The 16,494-nt window shown below is 39.0% G+C and overlaps 1 protein-coding gene across 3 annotated transcripts; it reads left to right on the top strand.

The window, feature by feature from the left end:
- The first annotated feature begins 13,332 nt into the window (after positions 1-13,332).
- SPEM2 (SPEM family member 2) lies at positions 13,333-15,396 on the top strand. Of its 3 annotated transcripts, XM_007483191.3 has the most exons (4): positions 13,336-13,572; positions 13,806-13,863; positions 14,079-14,577; positions 14,995-15,396. In XM_007483191.3, exons 1-4 carry the CDS (start codon positions 13,438-13,440, stop codon positions 15,317-15,319), a joined length of 1,017 nt encoding a protein of 338 aa, XP_007483253.1. In that variant the 5' UTR covers positions 13,336-13,437; the 3' UTR covers positions 15,320-15,396. The 3 variants fall into 3 exon arrangements, with proteins under 3 accessions (XP_007483252.1, XP_007483251.1, XP_007483253.1); XM_007483190.3 differs by having other exon boundaries at positions 13,333-13,572; positions 14,082-15,396; XM_007483189.3 differs by having other exon boundaries at positions 13,334-13,572; positions 14,079-15,396.
- The last annotated feature ends 1,098 nt before the right edge of the window (positions 15,397-16,494 follow it).

The raw sequence follows: 16,494 nt of genomic DNA, 5'->3' as shown, positions 1-16,494 counted from the left end.
AGTCCTCATTGGGGTAAGAAGGCAGCAAGGATCATAAGAAGAGTGGCCAAATCAAAATGACCACTAACACAGATAGTATTCAGTGACATCAATGGCAACTTTATTGAGGGAGGGGATGATACTTATAGGAAACTGAGTTGTTACTATATTTAGTAACCAATCACACTGAGTTCCTACCCCAAACATACCCATATGCATGGTTACAAGCAAAACAGATATCCATGAGACACATGAACACAAACTCAAGATGATGTGTCTTCTGTAATAGTCTCCAGGGATATGATACACAAAGCTGTCCTTGGTTCATTCCTAAGTCACCCAGGCTTATTCAATGTACTATATTCCTTTACCTAGGGGTCCAACAACTCAGGGGCCTATCAGAAAAAAATAACTAATTCATTTTGAAGAACAAAAGATCAAGAATATCAAGGGAATTAATGAAAAAAATGTGAAGGATAGTGGCTTAGCACCAGTACCAGATCTTAAACTGTGCTATAAAGCAGTAATCATCAAAACAATCTGGTACTGGCTAAGAAATAGAATAGTCGATCAATAGAATAGATTAGGGGTAAATGACCATAGCAATCTAGTGTTTGATAAACCCCCCAAACCCAAGTTTTAGGGATAAGAACACACTATTTGACAAAAACTGCTGGGAAAACTGGGAAGAAATATGGCAAAAATTAGGTAGAAACCAATATCTCACACTCTATACCAAAATAAGGTCAAAATTGGTATATGATTTAGACAAAAAAGGTTATATTATAAGTAAATTAGGGAAACATAGAATAGTTTACCAGTCAGATCTATGAATACAGGAAAAATTTATGACCAAACAAGAGATAGAAAACATTACAAGATATAAAATGAATCATTTTGACTATAATTAATTAAAAATTTTTTGTACAAACAAAACCATTGTAACCAAGATTAGAAAGGGAAACAACAAACTGTGTGGGGGAGGAATTTTTAACAAATTTCTCTGATAAAGGTCTCATTTCTCAAATATATAGAGAAGTAAGTCAAATTTATAAGAATATGTCATTCCCCAATTGACAAATGGTTAAAGGACACTTTTCAGATGAAGAAATCAAACCTATCAATAATATTATTAAATGTTCTAAATCCCTCTTGATTAGAAAAATGCAAATTAAAACAATTCTGAGGTACCAACTCACACCTGTTAGATTTGCCAATATGACAGTAAAGGGAAGTGAAAAATTTTGGAGGGGATGTGGCAAAAGTGGGGCACTAATACATTGCTGGTGGAGTTGTGTGAACTGGTCCAACCATTTTGGAGAGCAATTTGGAACTATGCCCAAAGGGCTATAAAATAATGCATACTCCTTGATCCAGTAATACCAGTAATCCAGTAAATCCACTAAAATAGATCTGTATCCCAAAGAGATTTTTTTTAAAGGGGAAAGGACTTACTTGTATAAAAATAATTATAGCTGCTCTTTTTGTGGTGGCAAAGAATTGGAAATCAAAGGGATGTCCCTCAATTTGGGGAATGGTTGAATATGAAAGTGATGGAATACTATTGTGCTGTTGCCTCAGGGGAAACCAGCCCTCACTGGGTTAGGGGGTCTTTGGCCTCTACAGATGAAGAAGATGAGAGACAGTTAAAGTTCTAACCTGCAGCATCACAAAAACTGTTCTGCTGAGGCTCAGGCTGACTTTATTTTTATGGATTCAAGGAGTACACATCTACTTGGCACAGTTTCATTTTCAGCATACATACTTCCTTACAGGTAATGGAATAGGTCATACATTAACTTTTAACAAATTATTCTACATTCTTTGTTCCTATGGATTCTAACAACAAATGCAAAGCTTTACAGAAGATATATGTTTTTTCGTTATGGGGGTAGCACAGCTAGAGGTCAGTTCCTCATTAACCCATGAGGTACCAGACAAGAAGCTAAGAATAATTATTTGTTATACTAACTAACTAAATAATCAATCAGACTTCAAAAGATACAATTAACACAACATTGTTGCCTAGTCTTTTGGGTCAAAGGGTATAATCAATATAACCCAGTTTAAGTATTATTCCAGTAATAATTTTTCATTCTCCAATGTTTTACTAAGGTATCCAAGACATATTGCCTTGCCTACAGAGTTAACAACACAATTAGGTGGAGTAGAATGTACCAGCCTTTCCATGAAAGGTAATTAATATACAGTACAGTTTTGTTGGGGATTTATTCTTAAAGGGGGTTCCATCTGTGATCCTTTATCTAAATGGATACATAGGAGTTCTTAGATGTATTTTTATAAGTAGAATCTCTTGGCAATATTCTAAGGGGAATTTCTATATCATTACATATAAGGGTGGAGTTTTCCTGGAGCTGAGTGGGAATACTTTTTGTAACAATTCCAAAAATGGGGGTGTTAATAAGAGAAGAGTCATTCAGGGGGGTCTAAGTGGGTATTTTCATCCTTCCTGGGGGCTGCCATGCAGTCCCCAGTTTCCACCTGTAACCATGTCAGACAATGTGGATTTGATGGTTCCCAGCATGCTGTAAGAAATGATGAACAGGACAATTTCAGAAAGAGCTGGAAAGACCTTCATGAACTGATGCAGAGTGAAATAACATAACCAGGAGAACACTGTACAGAGTAAGAGCAATATTGTGGGATGCTTAGTTGTGACAGACTTAGCTATTCTCAGTAATATAATGATTCTGGATAATTCTGAGGGACTTGTGATAAAGAATGCTATCCACCTTTAGAGGAAGTTGAAATACAGATGAAAGCATGTGATTTTTCACTTTATTTGGGTTTTTGTTTTGGGGTTTGGATGTTATATGATTATTTTCTTACAACAATGAACAATATGGAAATGTGTTCTACATGATTACCTATGTATAATCCAGATCAAATTGTTTGCCAGCTCTAGGAGGGGAGAGGGATGGGAGGGAGAGAGATAATTTGGATTATTTAACTTCAGAAAACTTATGTGGAGATTTGTTATTACATGTAATTGGTAAAAAAATTAAATATCTTTATAATAAAGTAAAAAATACTGTTTTGATTATTTTGTCATTATTGTTGTAGTAAAGATTGTTGTAATTACCATTTCCCTCATTTTGTTCATTTTTTTTCGTGCATCAGTTCATATAAGTCTTTCCATGCTTCTCTGTATTCATCAGGGTTTTCAATTCCTACAGTGCAGTATTATATATCACAGTTTATTTAGCCATCCCCCAGTTGACTTTTTTCCACTTCTTTTCTATCACAAAAAGTGTTGTTATAAATATTTTTGTATGTATGGGTTTTTTTCTTTGTTCTTTGATCATTTTATAATAAAGACCAGCCAGTGGTAGTAGAGTCATGAAAAACCAGAGGTACCCAGGTCCAATCTGGACATGGCAGCACTCAGAACAGGACAATTCAGACTCCTAGAACTTTGTCCTGGGACAAATAAAGGACTGTTGGAGATTCAGGGCCAACAAGTTCCAAGATTTGGAAGGAGCAGGGTTGCTAATCCCTGGAAGTAGATATCATTAATAGAAACCCAGGTGACTCTGGTCTAGGCCAAACAGGGTCAACCACCCCATCAGCAAAAGGCCGAGCCCAGGCCTGGCCCAAAGTTCCAATTGATAAACTAAGGTCAGAAGGATGAGTAGACACAAGATGAATGCACACCATTATAAGGAATTATAATAGACCCAAAGATAACCAAAAATGAAACCTATGGGTACTCCATACCTAATTCAGCCCATAACACTCAAGACTCCTTCCTGACCTTGCCAGCTAGTAGAGCTGTCCCTTCCCTTATATACTCTTCATTTCTTTTATATGTTGTCTTCCTTGATTAGAATGTAATCTCTTCGAGAAAAGACTTTCTTTTTCTTTTATTTATATTTCCAGCATTTAGCACAGTATCTAATACATGATAAATATTTCATAAATGCTTTATATATCTATCTAGGAAAAGATAGTAAGTCTAAAATAAGACAGAGAACCAAAAGGGGGAAAATGGGTTTTCCACAAGGGACTATATGAATACCTAGGAAAAATGAAGCAAGAAGTTTAAAAAATGAAATTAAAATTCTAGAAGAAAAAATTAGAATAGCTTTGAACAGAAAATGGTAAACCTTGCCCTAGTATCAGATCCCTAAAAGTTAGAAACAACCAAATATAAATCAGTGACCATTGTGATAGCAAAGAAATATCAGAACAAAATCAAAGACTGAGAAGCAACTGACTTAGAAAATAGAAATAGGAGAAAGAATTTAAGAATCGTCAGATTTCCTGAGAACTGTGATTTTTTTAAAGGCCTGAACAAGAAAGCTTAAGTAGAAACTGATCAACTCCTTTTAAAAGCCCCAAAAGGAAAAGTTCCAGGAGTATCATAGCCAAAATCCAAAGCCTTCATGTCAAAGAAAAATCCTGCAAGCATCAAAAAGAAAAAGTTCAAGTACCAAAGAACTGCAGTAAGGAGCACACAAAGCTTGGAAGCTGGAATATAATATTCCAAAAAAGCAACTCTAAATATAATCCTAGAGGAAAAAAACAGGGCAGAGAAGGACCTCTGAAATGCAAACACAAGAGTCAAAAGAAACTTAGGTAAATTTATTTTAGCATTTGGGATTATATCATAAAGAAAGGCCTATATTCCAACAGAGAGAAGAAACAAATGTTCTTTCACAACTTTAATGTCTTCAAAGGGTATTGAGATAGTTAAATAAGAGGGAAAAAAGGATCTGAGAGCAAATTAGTTCTGTTTTGAGGGTTTAAAAGAAGGGAAATAAGGTGGAAGAGAAAAGTAATGCAGTGTAGAAAGGAGGAAGAAGTAAAATTTCGTATTTCTCATAATTCTGGTGCATGATACAAATGCCACAAAACAAAGTATTGCCTAATGAAACACAGAATCCTCTCGAATCTCAAGAGACAATAGAACAATACTGACATTCCAGAATAGTTTAGAGGATAAAATCAATAAGAAAAGATATTAAGAGGCAATATAAGTCAGAATTTATGCTTTGAAAAGTAGGGAAGAGAAATTAACCCAGCAGATTGGGGGGAGGGAGGGAATTGAATCAATGTTGGAGAAACTCTCCAGGCAGAGAGGGAAAGAGAAACAAAAGGCAACAGCAATCAAAGAATACAATTTCCATACAAGTCAGAGGTATTGATCATGAAGGCAGGATAGGCAGGGACAATTTAAGGATTATAAATGTCTAGGAGAATGATAAATTTTTAAAACTCTGAAAATTATACAAACAATGAGGAAAAGATGATAGGAATGGGCATCAAATAAAACTCATTATCTGAGCTGGAAAATGGAGTACTAAACATATACATGAAAACATGCACACACACATCAACATACCTCAAAAACAGTTTGATGAATAAATATGTAAAACTCAACAAGGATACAAATGAGAACATAGAGAGGTGAGTTTAAGAGAAAGAATAATACCAGGAATGAGTCACAAGCAAAACAAACTTTCTTATCCTTAAGAGAAGATAAAAAGGAAAAAAGAAAATAACTGGAAACTAAGTGGGTATCCATAAAAAGGGGAAATGAACAAATTATGTTGTATGAATGTAGTAGAATACTGTCACACTCTAAGAAATGATAAAAGAAAATCCTAGGCAGTATAAACTGATGCAGGATGAAGTGAGAAGATAAGCAATTTTTACAGACATTATAAAGAAAAATAACTTTGAAAGAAAAGATTTAAGAATTCCAATCATCTATGTCTCCAGAAAATTTATGGTGAAGCATGTTACCAGCCTCTTGACAAAGAGGGGATGGATTCGAGATATGGAGGAAAACATGTACTTTTTAATGTGTCTACTATGTGGCTTTGTTTTGCCAAATGATGCATATTTGCTATATATTAAATAGGGTTTTTCACCTTGTTTTTAAATGGAAAACAGTGGAGTATAATGATAGTGATACCAAAAGAAAAAATTTTAACATTTTAAGAAGCACAGGGAGAAATACAGAAGAAAGTTTAGAAGGAAACACAGACCATTTTTCAACCATTTAATTTTTTTCTTGATTTCATATAAACAAACTTTTTACTTTTTTTTAATTTTGAGTTTCATATTCTCTTCCTCCCTCCAGGGAAGTGATTTGATATAAATTATATCTGTGATAGATTATACATTTAAATATAGACTCTACATTTAGGGAAACTAGGAAACTTAGTGAACAGAGGGCCGGACCTACAATCAGGGGGACTCATCTGCATTAGTTCAAATCTGGCCTCCAACACTTGCTGTTTGAGTGACTCTTGGCAAGTCATTTAGACTTGTTAGAGGGGAGAGAGAGAGAGAGAGAGAGAAAGAGAGAGAGAGATTGAGAGGAGAAAAGAAAGGCTGTTTGCCTCAGTTTCTTTTTCTGTAAAATGAACTAGATAAGGAAATGATAAACCTTTCCAGTATCTTTGCCAAGAAAACCCCAAATGTGGTCATGAAGAATTAGATTGAAACAACTCAACAACATACATGTGCAGTTATGCAAAATATCCATGTTAACCCTGTTGCAAAATAAAACATAGACCAAAACAAACAAACAAACCAAACAACCAGGAATAATGAAATTTGAAAAAATATGCTTTAATCTGTACTCAGATTTTGTCATCTCTTTATCTGGAGATGGATAGCATTTCTCATCATGTGTCCATTACAGTTGATCATGGTACAATATTGCTGTAACTGTGTACAACGTTCTCCTGTTCTGCTCATTTCTCTTTGTATCAGTTCATATAAGTCTTCCCAGGTTTTTCTGAAAGCATAAGCAAGACCATTAAAATAATAACAGGTTAAATTCATTATGCTTTTTTAAAAGAACAAGTAATGTGATATAGATTACAAATTTTACATAAGGTCATCTTTTTGTGTTCTATTTTTTATATGAAAATGCTTGACTTTTTTAATGATTAGGTTCAGAAAAAAAAATTTTAAGAAAATTACATTGGTAGAAATGTGGAAAATAGACTATAGTAAGAAGAAACTTGAGGTAGGAAAAACAATTAATGAACTATTACAATAATATAGATGAGAGATGAAGAGGGCCTAAATTAAGGTGATGGATATGTGAACTATGAGAGGTTGTCAGGATCCCCAAATTAACCCCTGGATAATTGTGTTTCATTTTCCTGAGTTGTCATGTTCCCCAAGTCCAGACCAGCAGCTCCAGGTCCAGACCTAGCTGCTGAGCATATCTCACCCAATCAAAATATTCTGTAAGTTTGGTGTAACAATAGTCCTTTGTGCAAATACACTCAGGGTGAACTCCACTGCTATCAATCTGTTACCGTCAAAACCATAGACCAAAACTGACTATGTCAGATCTGAGTAATGGAAAACACCTGAAGGAATCACCTCCCAGCCAACATGGCTCTGTTATGACTTTCAATCACCAAACAAAACTGATTGTCCACTTTGATGCTGGAAAAACTCTGAGAATTGACTCTCTTGCTGAAAAAACTCTCTTGTCACTAAGCAAACTTTACCATTGTTACAATTATACTTTCTTTGTCTTGTCACAACTATATGTGTCAAGGATGGCATTTGGGGTTAGACTTGGGTAAAAATCTTTCCTTGTTATGCCATGACTCATCCTCATTCTTTAACAGAATAAAACTTTGCTCACTTTAAAACACCTGACAAGAACTTCAGGTTATTCTCATGTCCCATTTGAGTGGGTGTTCTACAGGGTCATATTTGAGATATGTGAAGATGTAAGGAGTCAGGATAATGGCAAGGTCATAAACCTGTGAAACAAAAAGAATGGTTGTTCCTTCAGCAGAAACAGGGAAATTTAGAAGAGGTTGATTAGGGAGGGAGGAAGATAATGAATTCTATTTTGGAAATAATGAATTTGAAATGTCTATGGGACATCCAGTTTGAAATGTCCATCAGCAATGGGTAAGGTACGTCTCCCCAAGCCTACCTCTAATTAGATAGGAAAAATGAGTAAAAAAAAAAAAAGCACCTCACTCTAAAGAATTTTTATGTACAGACACAGAAGGGGGCAGTGAAAGCAAAGGAAACACACCCAAAGTCCAAAAGAAAAATGTGGATTGGTGTTATGGGTTGCTACTGATAAGTCAGTTCAAATTACTGGCTTCCAAAGAGAATAGACACACACAGGAAGAGATAGAGAAACAAAGACAGACAGTAGAGAGAGCAGGAGTCCCAATAATTGAGTTATATGGGCTCGAAGGGATAACCAGAACTGCAAGCAACAGGTTTCAATTTTATTGAGCATATTGGTCCAATATATATGTGGGTTTACAAATGCAGCATAATATCATTGAAAGCCAATCAGGACTCATAGTGTTACATCAGAATGAGCCAATGGAGTGCGGAGAGGGGTACTAAGCAGATGCAAATTTGGTCATAAACAGAATATAAAGAGTTTTTGGTTTTTGCATACATGTGTCTATGAAGATACAGCTTCCAGGTCTCTTGCCTAAAATAGTGCTAGGCCTCACAAATATTGCTTGTCTGAGGAGTCTGGTCAGGCAGCTGAAGTTCACTTGAGGAATGACTTAACTTATTATCTTGGAGCTAACCTTGGTTCCTAACAAAGGGCCCTAGTTCTCTCAGAACCTGGTCTTGCCAAAGGATTTCAGAGCAGAAGTTCAGGCCTGTCTTTTTTTGCTGATTTTTCTCATTTGACCCAAAGTGTCTTTATAGCTTTGTCAGACTGTACATTGATTCCAGAAGAACTCAAAATGGACTTAAAAAAACAAGAGGGGGAAGCTGGGTAGCTCAGTGGATTGAGAGCTAGGCCTAGAGATGGGAGGTCCTAGGTTCAAATCTAGCCTCAGACACTTCCCAGCTGTGTGACCCTGGGCAAGTCACTTGACCCCCATTGCCTAGCCCTTACCACTCTTCTACCTTGGAGCCAATCCACAGTATTGACTCCAAGATGGAAGATAAGGGTTTAAAAAAAAAAACAACAAAAAACAATTAAGAGAGGCAAAGGAAAAGTGAGAAGGAAAAAGGAAAGTGATGCAAGAAGAAATGGGCCAATTGAAAAAGGAGAACCAAAAACTGACAGAGAAAAATCAAGCCTTAAAAATCAGAATTGACCATATAGAAACTAATGATCTCATGAGAATTCAAGAAATAATAAAGCAGAATTAAAGGATTAAAAAATAGAGAAAAACATTAAATATCTTATTGAAAAAACAACTGACCTAGAAAATAGGTCTAGGAGAGACAAACTGAGAATCATTGCACTACCTGAAAGCCGTGGCTAAGAAAAAAACCTTGGATATCATATTATAAGAAATTATCAAAAATAACTGCTGAGATCCTTGAACAAGAAATTTTTTAAAAAGAGCAATCAGTGATGTAGGATTGAAACTCAAAAATATATTTGAGCTATATGTGTATAGATTTATTAAATATCTTCACGGAAATGACAGCTAAACTCATGAGGGCTGATGAAGTCATCAAAAAAGAGAGCATAAGAGTTAAGATAAGAGCTCTCAGGGACAGAGCTTTGGGGAGCACTCACAATTAAAGGGTATGACATGGAACATGACCAAGCAAAAAAGACTGAGTTAAGAGCAGTTATAGTGGTAGGAGGAAAACCAGGACAGAGTAATGTAATGATAACCCAAAGAAGAGAATATTCAGGAGGAAGGGTTGGCCAACAGGGCCAAATATAACAATAAAGTCATAAAGTATGAAGAATAAATTCCATCAGAAAAGTACATTGTTTCTATATGGATGTGCCAAGGGGCCATAGATATAATCTTCTTCAATGACCTCCAGTAGTCATCCAGTAGAGTAGTCACCCAAATATTACCCTCTGCAAGTGGAACAACCTCACAGGACTTTCAATGACTTAATTAGCTCTTATGACTTCTAGTCCCATCATTATCCAGAATATACAAATATACACCTCTCCACTAAAAAACAAACAAACAAACAAACCATCAGTGGCCCTTCTCCTCTCTCCCTCCCTCCCTCCCTCTCTCTCTCTCTCTCTCTCTCTCTCTCTCTCTCTCTCTCTCTCTCACTCTCTCTCTCTCTCTCTCTCAGTGCTCTTGTGATAATCTTCTATGATAAAATACAAACTCTTCATCTTGTCATTGAAAGTCTTTTACAATCTGGGTCCAGCCTGTATATCCATTCCAGGATTATTTCACATTACCCCACACACACTTTAATAAAATCTATTCCAGATAAACTTCTCTGCTTTCTCCTCCTCCAACTTGTCATTCCATCTTCTATCTCTGTGTCTTTTACAAATTGTCTTCAATACCTATGTAACAGAACTATGTCCAATAAAAACAATGCTTATGACCTGTACAGAGGAAATCAGGGTTGTTTGGCTGATACAATTCCCCATATTTAGATTCTGGGACAGTCATGATGATATAGTAAGGAAATGCTTTGGTGAGGCTTTGTAGCATGAGTAGACATTCTTTAACTGATTCAAATATGCTAATTGCCATGGTGAGTGACAGCCCACCTTTAATTGGCTGTGGTTGTGAAAAAAGACCTAGAGGCTTCTTTAAAAGGTCCTAATTGGCCTCAGCCACTCTCTTGGTTGGATTTCTCTCTGAATCTGACTCCTTTAGTAATGGCACCTGGTGAGAGACAGAGTCATGAATGAGTAAGTATAGGAAAGTGAACTTTAAAAGATCACCTAGTGCAAATACTAATAATAAGGAAATGGGTCTTGATCAATGGCACATGTTAAACCCAGTGGAGTTGTGTGTCATATATGGGAGGGGTCAGGGGGAGGGAAGGGAAGGAATGTGAGTCTTATAACCATGGAAAACTATTCTAAATCTAATTAAATAAAATTTAAAAAAAAGAAAGAGTAAGTATACAGGCTTCTCTCCACCTGAGGTCAAACTGTGAAAGCAGGTTTTGGTTCCTTACCTTGGAGATTATGTTTTTGAAGTAGAAGAGATTAATTTGGAGACTCTAACCTTGTTTGTTTCTAAAGTCAAGGGAGCAAGCCTCCCAGAATCTGAGTTGATTGGTTTTGTAGCCAGCCCAGCACAAATATCCCTAGTAGGAACTGAAAAAAAAAAGACCCATCAAGCAGAGGGTCTGCATTTTGTTATGAAGTTGATGGGACCAGTATAGAAATTGTGTTCAAAATGAGCCTCCTCTCCCCAAAGACCAAGGTAGGAGAGAGTATATGTTCATATTGCAGGGGAAATGTTTGTACTTCTATTATCGCTACATCTTCAAAGAAAATATCCATTTGCTGGAAGAGCTAGGTGGCTCAATTAATTGAAAGGTAGGTGTGAAGATGGGAGGTCTTGGGTTCAAATGTGGCCTCAGATATTTCCTAGCCATGCGATTCTGAGTTTTTTATCCTCAATTGCCTAGCCCTGGGAACTGATACTTAGTATTGATTTTAAGAAGGAAAGTAAGAGTTTTTAAAATAATATCCATTTGTAAAAGTTTTTTATGTTAATTAGTTAAATGGAACTGTGGTGCTAGTAACTCACTGGTTATAATAGTGAGAGGAAGATATAATTGGTGAGGGTTTGAGTCAATGGATAAGGCATAACAGAAGTGACACTGAAACACCTCAGTGAAACTCCTAGGATTCTGAGAAATTCTAAAAGGTTGGGGTAAGGGAAAAGATTGGATTAACTGACTATTTCAGTTTGGCAGCCTCTGTTTTCAAGGGAATTGGAGGAAGACGTTTTTTCAAGAAGAAAGAAGGATGTACCATTATGTAGAAAAAGTGCCCTACAGAGGGCTCATCTCATGTCTGTAGCATGGGGGTATTGCTGTGTGGAGCAAGAGGGAAAATAGACATCTCTAGCCTCTTCTCCTCTCCCACCCTTCTCCAAAAGAAATTTTAATTTCTGCTTAGGAAAGGAAGCTAGAAGTTCAAGCCAGAAGCTAACACTCTGTTCTCCTCAGAGAGAGGGTTAACAAGTTAGAATTATATCTCTCTGATCTCAACTATCATTAGAGTGTATAATAAAGCTGTGTCATTTTTGTCAAGGAGGACCCCAAACTCTATATCCAAAGCATGACTCACCAATTCCACAGTGAACACACTTTGCAAATAACAAAGGAATGCATTTATCCAAATTGTAGCAAAACTGAAATCAAAGAAGGCATACATAGGAGAAAATACATACCAGACAAAACAAAGTGAAGGAGCTCTCCCATGGGCGAAGGATCAGTCAGTTCAATCAAGAAAACTTGCCCTGGATTTCACCCAAAGGGAAGCTCCCTGATCTCTAATGTAGCAAGCTGGGAACAGGGACATGATAGAGACTTAGCTCCTCCCATGTCTTCCAGAATCTTTTCCTTCAGGAGCCTAAAGTGGGGTTGGCATCTTACATCTTCTGTCTTAAAGTTGGGCATAAATGCTCAAAGTGGCTAGAAGCTGGAAGAGTCCCAAAAAAGACCAAAGAAGGCTAGAGTTCTGCTCTCACCAATTCTGCCTCAACCCTTACATAGGAAAGAGTATCAATTTCTATCAGTGAGGAGAAAGTCCTATACCAATGGACCTTGGGGGAGGGCTTGCCTTCCTCCTGTGGGCCAAAACTCTGATGTTCCTTGAAAATATCAGCTGGAGCAAGTCCAGAACCTATAAATAAATATACCTGTATACCGTATAAACAAACAATAGTGCTTTAAAGCAATAAGGATGATTTTCTTGGCATCCCAGGAATGGGTACCTTCAGTATCATCAAAACTAAAATAAAACAAATGTACTTTAGCAATATTAACAATATATGCAACAGACATAGCACTATAAAGAGCATCCCTGTAGAGTGACAACATGCCTAACTACAGACAGAACATATAACATGCACATTTCAAAAATATGTGTGCTTAGCCATAAGCTTATGCCTGGCAATCATCCAAAAGCCTTAAGCATGGCTAACTGACAAAGCACGGCTAGCCAGTGGCAGCAAAAACACATCAATAGGCCAACATATAAAGTACAACTTAGCTCTAAGCATTAGCATCTCTGCATAACAATTAATAAACAGGATTTGCTACAGCATGAACATGACCCAAAAACAGCCAAATGACCATAACAGCAAAATAAGAAAACAAGCATGGGGCTACAGATATGTTAAATTCAAGAAGTAAAGGAGGGAGAAACACTGGAAGTGATTCTATTTTTGGTACCTGGGAAGATGGCTGTGCTATTTTTCTCAGGACGAGGACAACAATGTTCATTGAGGGCAAAATTGATGGGAAGAGATGGGGAATATGCATCAAGGCAGCTAGAGGAAATACTCTAAGACGAATGGATAGGTGAATGGATCAGAGCCCTCAGCAGCTTGCTCTTCATTGTGACCCCTACTGCCTCTCCCTATTATGACCCAACCCTTCCCCCTCCTGGAGCCACATCTCCCTCCACATAGGAATCCTGGCTTCCTAGCTTTTGATATGTGTGATCTGTGGGCAGGGCCCCGGGGTGAGGCCAGGTAACCCCGGGACCCCCCCACCATGGCTGAGCAGGTCCTGTATGAGTCACAGAGGCACTATGGCCACCATGCAAGAAACATTGATCCTGTAGACGCAATCCTGCTACTCATAAGCCTCATCATCCTGGTCAACCTTGGAATCAATGTGATGATTCTGGTCAGGGATGGGCCCTGGTCAGCTGTCACCTGGGCTTCTAAGGACAAGGGTGGATGCTGGGAGGGTGGGAGAGAACAGCTGAGGGTACCTGATGATTGGGAGCCAGGAAAGGAGATAGGGAGGGAACTGGGGCCAAGGGGCCTGGGTCTTTATTAAACAATAATAGCCTTAGCCCAACATGCTTTCACACCTATTACTTTCTTTGATCCCCCATCCCCACCACTATCCCTCAGATCTGTCGCAGTCTCTTGAGGTCCCTACACGGAACATTTGTTTTCTTTCGAAATGAAGGTGAGTGTGGGGCCTGGGGAAAGACCCTGATTCCCTTCCTTTTTTGTCCTCTGACATTCCCACCCCTCATCACCCGCCTACTTCCATTCTCAAGGGGACTCAGGTGTCTGGCCCCCTGGCCTCCCACATCCTGCACCACTACTCCCCACAGGGGACCTGTGTATTTAGCTTTCCAGTCCTCCTCCCCAACTTCACTGCCCCCACCCTGCCTCCAGTAGGTAAGTTTTCCAAGAAGCCCCAGAATTCTGATAAGAAGCCATCAGGGTTCCCAACTCTGTGCATCCACTGTACCTTGGACCCCGTGGCTCTAAACGTGGCCCACACTGCACTCAACCGACGTCGTCGAGACCCTCAGAATTCGGGAAGTGGCCAAGGCAGTTATAAGGGAAGCTGCCGGGGCCGCCGGGAGCGTGCCCGCCAATACTATCTTCAACACCGTCACCAACCTCGGATATGCATGCCCCAATCCCCTCCCTCATCTGCACCCCAACCCACTGCCTTCTGTTGCCAAGAAACCTGGGACACAGATTTAGACGACTGTAAAGATTCCCAGAACCCACAGTCCAACTACCAGCAGAGTTGGAACACAACCCATCCACCTGGAAACGTCAGGCATTACAGGCAGTGCTGGAGGAGTTACTATCCAGAGGGATCTAACCTCCCTCCTCAAGACCAGAGGGCTCCCAGAAGGGTGGAAGCAAAGTCTGAGTTGAGGTTAGAGACTTATTATCAGTCACCTCCAACCGGCTGGCCTCAGAATATAAAGGAGAACATGGAACCTGCCCCAACCCACAACTCCCCACCATTCACACAAAGGTTCCCTCCCGACCCATCTTGTATGCCTGGCACCCACAACCCCATTCCTCCAAATGGCCAGATTGTTTGTGAAACCTATATAAGGCAAAGGCCCCAAGATGCCAAGGGGTTTTATGTTCCCAAGGCTCCCCAGTGTGTACTTAAAAACCCTGAGCCCCAGAGCTATGCTGATGCTGTGCCTAAACGGAATACCATCCCAAATCGGACTCAGGCCTCAGGAAGACATTCGTCCTTCATCAACCGGGATAGATCAGAGATAAAACGAAAGGAAGGAGAGCCCAAGATCCCAATAGTTACATCTATCTCCTTCTGCAGATTCCAGAACCATGAACCACAAAACTACCTTGCTTCTGCCCCAAATGAGAACCAGATCCCTGAGGTCTCCCAGCCCTCAACCTCTGTCTCAGCACGTGTCCCAGCCTCTGAACCATGCCATGTACCTGCCTTCACCCCCCTTAGCAGGAACCCAGGGGGCATCACCAACTGCCAAGTATATGATAGCCTGGAGCTGAAGCGGCAAATTCAGGAAGGACGAGGGCGACGAGGTGAGACCTATTCCAGCCCCCCTGTCACAACCCCCGCATATCTTTCCACATCTTGGCACTCTCCACCCAGAACCAAGGCTGGGAGGATGAACTGAAAACCTTGAGGACAGCTGATTCATATTGGGAGGGATACTGTCAGAGATGGAGTTGGGAATAAAGAGGCCAACAGAGATCTCATTCTTCCGTCTTTGGTAGGGAAGGTTAGGGGACCCTGGATAGAGAGTCTGATGGGTGCTATTCCCAAGACTTAATTCCTTAATTTCCCCCAGCCCAAGGTTTCCAGCCCTCTAGCCATGGTTACTAAAACAAGTAATAAGGAGGCATGCAAGGCAATGTTCCCTACCAATAAGCCTCAGTAATTTCTTAACTGTTCACCCCAAATGGCCAAGAATGATAGTCCCACCACCCCTCCCTCCCTCCTTGGATTGAATTCTGTGCTCTGGTGTATCTAGGACCCTATTGACTCCTTGTTCCCTCTCTCTGCCTCTACTAGGGACTGTGTACATCTACTGGGTTGTAGGAGAAGGTGTTCTCAGGCCTGATTATTCCCTGTAGGAAGACCTAAAATCTAGATCATTCAAGATTAAGTTATAACAGAAACCAGAAGACCTCTCCCCAACCACCCCACTATTAATTTAGATGCTGACTCTGGCACCCAAACCTGGGTAAGCCACCAAATCTAATACTGGTTTAAGAACTTAATGCAGCATAACTTAATAAATACTACATAGAGAGGCAGCTAGATAGCACAGTGGATAGAGTGCCAAGCCTAGAATTAGGAGGACCTGGGTTCAATTCTGGCCTCAAACACTTCCTTTCTGTGTGACCCTAGGCAAGTCACTTAACTCTGATTGTCTAGCCCTTTAGAACTGATATTAAGACAGAAGGTAAGGGTTTTTTTAAAAATCTATCCCATTATGGATTGAAGGAATTAGAATGATCAACAAGGAATTAAAGCTCTTTACAGATAATATGATGGTATACTTAAGAGAACCCTAGAGAGTCAATCAAAAACTAAATCAAAACAATAAACAACTTTAGCAAAGTTGCAGGATACAAAATAAATACACATAAATCATTAGCATTTCTCTAAAGTACCAATAAAGACCAACAGCAAGTGATAGAAATCTCATTTAAAAATAACTATTCAATATAAAATACCTGGGAGTCCACCTGTCATGGCAAACTCAGGAGCACAATTACAAAACACTTTTCACACAATAAAGTCAGATCTAAACAATTAGAAATACATTAATTGCTCCTGATAGGA

This window comes from Monodelphis domestica, chromosome 2 (assembly GCF_027887165.1).
Source record: "Monodelphis domestica isolate mMonDom1 chromosome 2, mMonDom1.pri, whole genome shotgun sequence".
In the NCBI taxonomy this organism is placed as follows: domain Eukaryota; kingdom Metazoa; phylum Chordata; class Mammalia; order Didelphimorphia; family Didelphidae; genus Monodelphis; species Monodelphis domestica.
The sequence above is the reverse complement of the archived record's forward strand: the minus strand, read 5'-3'. Positions and strand labels throughout refer to the sequence as shown.

What these genes read in the sequence shown, in the direction of transcription:
- SPEM2 (XM_007483189.3), top strand. Translation starts at nt 13,438, where the DNA reads ATGGCTGAGCAGGTCCTGTATGAGTCACAGAGGCACTATGGCCACCAT. An exon ending in GAATCAATGTGATGATTCTG is followed by an intron (nt 13,573 to 13,805) that starts GTCAGGGATGGG and finishes ACTATCCCTCAG; the next exon opens with ATCTGTCGCAGTCTCTTGAG. An exon ending in TGTTTTCTTTCGAAATGAAG is followed by an intron (nt 13,864 to 14,078) that starts GTGAGTGTGGGG and finishes CCCTGCCTCCAG; the next exon opens with TAGGTAAGTTTTCCAAGAAG.